General features: G+C 30.6%; 1 protein-coding gene across 1 annotated transcript; it reads right to left on the bottom strand.

Annotated features, from left to right (window-relative positions):
• Positions 1 to 381: 381 nt before the first annotated feature.
• LOC123917983 (transcription factor bHLH137) lies at positions 382 to 3,141 on the bottom strand. Its single transcript, XM_045969908.1, has 8 exons — positions 2,666 to 3,141; positions 2,229 to 2,402; positions 2,010 to 2,075; positions 1,774 to 1,842; positions 1,439 to 1,522; positions 1,148 to 1,336; positions 930 to 1,066; positions 382 to 827 (listed from the first exon to the last, which is right to left on the bottom strand). Exons 1-7 carry the CDS (start codon positions 2,993 to 2,995, stop codon positions 977 to 979), a joined length of 1,002 nt encoding a protein of 333 aa, XP_045825864.1. The 5' UTR covers positions 2,996 to 3,141; the 3' UTR covers positions 382 to 827; positions 930 to 976.
• Positions 3,142 to 3,554: the final 413 nt, after the last annotated feature.

Here is a 3,554-nt window from a genome sequence, read left to right as displayed (position 1 = left end):
TGTAATTTTAAAGGACATATGCTAGTAATTCACATTTGTACGATTGTTCGATATAAACAAACACACAACCCCATCATTGAAAGGAACTACTAAAATTAGAACAACCGCGCGTGTTTTGCACCTCAATCCTCTACAACTGTTTATGGTGGTATGGTAGCAGTAGGAACTGTTAGATTTATCCAATGATACATAGTCAATATAGAAACGCGCTATCTATTACAGCATCCTGCTGTAACAGTAGAAAATCATTTTCCATCAACTTTAGATAAGAAGAAATTAATAGACGATATAAATTATTAAAAGGTAATACACTAAACATGAAAGAAATTTAAAAAATAATCATTAGTTAATGGAATTACATGGAGTAACTTAATAATCATATGATGAAGATGAATTATTATTATTATTGTTTTAGAAACTCTGAAGATTCTGCAGATAGTACATATACATAAATCTAGCTAGGTCATGGCCAATAATGTAATACTCAACCCCTCATTTCTCAATAATAAATTTAACTGTACTAAGTACCAACAGAATGAATAACTACCACCACAAGAATCACTACTTCAATAATTTACATTACAAAGACATGACATAAATTTCAATGTCTGAGGATCAATAGTCTCTAGGAATTTGTGTAACATAAGAGTCAAAAAATAACTGGAACAGAACAAGAATCTAGAAAAGATATGGTCTTATATTTGGTCTGCATTTTCTGTCATTTTCACTTCTTCATCCATTGATACCAAAGCGTTAATGCATATAATTCTGCTTCACTCTTGTTCTACTTTTTGGAAATTTCTTCACCTAATGTAAAAGCTAAAATCCTGAAACATAAAAATTACAATGTCTTAGAAACCAACCATGAATTAATATTATATAATAGTAATAAGATAAGATGAGTGAGACATGATGATTTGAGAGCTTACAAACATGTTGGAAGTTTTGTAGGGCATGCATCACTGTGAATTTTAAATTAATGAAAGGAACATAAGTTGTTGTTGAATCCATGTGAATTAAGAAATTTTTGTCTCTGTTCTTCTACCTCCCAAAAATGACTACCATCCTGAAAAAAAAAATGTTTTTTGTCAGAATAATTAAAAAAATAATAATAGTTAAAAATAAATTACTATTTCTGTTTTTATACCTCAGAGAGAATATTTGTTCTCTGGCCTTGAAGAAAAATTGATGTTGAAGTATCCAAAAGGTAGTCATTAGTAGTTTGGAAGATGTTGGTTGGAGTACTCATATCACCAAAATTTGTGCCTTGTTTAGGACTATTGCAATGTGACACAGATGATAGTTGTGGTGATGGTGATGCTAAGTTATTTAATTTCTGAAAATTCAATAATAATAATAGTAATAAAGTTAGTTAATTTTTTTCATTATTGGATTTTTTTAATTTGAGTTAAATTAATTACTTGGTTTAACTTCTCACCTCTGGTTTAATTAAGAAAGTGTCTAGGTCTGTTGCCATGTCATAGAACATAGGGTTCACAGAAGTAAGTTTCATTGACAAAAACTGCAAAGAAAGCATAAACAACAATTAATAGCTTGTTAGTATATTTATTTATGTAGATTTTAAGTACTAATAAATAAGGTATAACAAAGTCTCCGTCAACTTAGTTCAGTTGGCAGAGACATTAGTGTGGGGGTTCAAACTCTAAAATCCGAACACTCTACTTATTCACTTTTAAAAAAAATGAAATTCTAACTACCAGACTATGTTATTTTATTCTGAAAAAAATAAACAGCTTGAGAATAAGGTATTACCTCAACTTGATTTTGTAAAGACTGAACATAATTGATTATTTCATCTAACATAAGAGCCTTTCCAGTTACCTGGTTACAAAGGGAACAAAATGTACATTAATAATTATATTTTCTGAAAAATAGAATGTTTATTTATTTATTAAAGTTTTAATTTCAATAGTATATAGTTTTGAGACATTTAATTATTTGGGCCTATATGTGCTGTCATGAAGGTTTTACATGACCTACTACTATACCTTATCACAGCCTGGCACAAGTTGTTGCAACTTCTTCATCCTTTCACTTATTTTCTCTCTTCTTACCTGAAAAATTAATCAAAATTTAATTTAATTTAATTTCCAACATTTAGTATGAGACATGAAGATATTAATAATGAAACTATTATAGGGACATTTTTGGAAATGTAGCAAACAAGTGGACCCCACATAAAAGACTACTACTCTACTGCAGTGTACCCTTTCAGCAAGGCTGTGGCTATCAGTTGCCTGACCCCTTCTTGCTCTGACGTGGATGTAGCCAGTTGGGGGCTCATCCAAACACTTCCTCTGATCTTTCTTCTCTCCTTTTGGCTTCTCCTCTTCTTTGTTCTTTTTCTGTTTCTTGTTTCTCTCTTCTACTAAATTATTATCCTGTTCAAATATTAATTAACAAAAAATCAGAACAAAGTTTAATTCATACCATTAACCAAAAATATATTATTAATATGCATGGCAAGGCTTAATTAATAAAACTATAAGTAGTACCGTAACAAAGTTTATTTATATTCAAAATAATTACACATGAATAAAAAGTGGACAGATGACACAGATTAGACTACTGAAAGTTTATTTATTTTGTGTGTATAATTTTCGTCAATATTGCAGAAATAGAAATAATTAGTATTATTTATTACATGAGATTGTTGCTTAGTAGAGGAAGGTCCATTGTTTCTGGTTCTCCTTTTCTTCTCCATAGGAGAAACTTTTTGAGTAACCTGTTCATCACTGGTTTCGAGTTTGTCGAGTACCATGGAGGATTGAGGGCTAAGGTTTTTAGTGACAGAAGAAGGTTCATTATCACTCATGATGGTAGTAACTTTGGAGCTTTGTTGATCAACACAGTTAATTATATCTTGATGAAGAGGGTGAAATTGTGAAGAAGGAGGAGAAGAACAAGTGTTCATGTTAAGCATGAATGATGAGTCAACAAGGAAAGGATGGTATTGATATGAAAAAGCTGCCATATTTTGAGTTTGAAAATGTAATAAAGTTCTCAAGTGATTATAGTAGTGAGTGATTACTCAAAGGGAAGGTTTTTTTTTTGAAAAAGCTCAAAGGGAAAGTTGGTGTGTGACAAAAAGGTTTTGGTCTATATATAGAATATGGATATGGATTGGTGTATATAATAAAATGCTGAAATTATATATTTTAGTAAAGCAGTAAATAGTTCCATGCAATGCAAGGTAGAGGCAGTACATTTGACTGGTCTAATAAGTCTAAGATATAATTGAACCACAAATAATGATAAACCAGACAGTTTGATTGGGCAATAATTACTGTAAGATTTATTATTTATACCAAGTGGTGGAGACATCATTACCATCAATTTGTCTATTTGGATAAGTTTGATGAAATCATAGCAACTCCATAAAAGTCAATTAAAGTGTAACAGTTGTTGATATGTCTTGATTAAAATCTTATTCAAGTATAGTGGTTCAGAAGTAGAACCCATGTATAGCTGCATAGTTTAGTGAGATCTATCAAGTGTGACTTAAGTCTCACACTGGTTAAAAGAGTTGAGGT

The sequence above is a fragment of the Trifolium pratense genome, linkage group LG3 (genome assembly GCF_020283565.1).
Source record: "Trifolium pratense cultivar HEN17-A07 linkage group LG3, ARS_RC_1.1, whole genome shotgun sequence".
NCBI lineage: Eukaryota > Viridiplantae > Streptophyta > Magnoliopsida > Fabales > Fabaceae > Trifolium > Trifolium pratense.
The sequence above is the reverse complement of the archived record's forward strand: the minus strand, read 5'-3'. Positions and strand labels throughout refer to the sequence as shown.

Bases quoted from the DNA above. Each gene is read 5' to 3' on its own strand.
- LOC123917983 (XM_045969908.1), bottom strand. From the start codon at position 2,995: ATGGCAGCTTTTTCATATCAATACCATCCTTTCCTTGTTGACTCATCA. The intron at 1,843-2,009 runs GTATAGTAGTAG...CTTTGTAACCAG, and splicing joins TTGTGCCAGGCTGTGATAAG to GTAACTGGAAAGGCTCTTAT. The intron at 1,067-1,147 runs GTATAAAAACAG...TTTTTTTTTCAG, and splicing joins GAACAAATATTCTCTCTGAG to GATGGTAGTCATTTTTGGGA.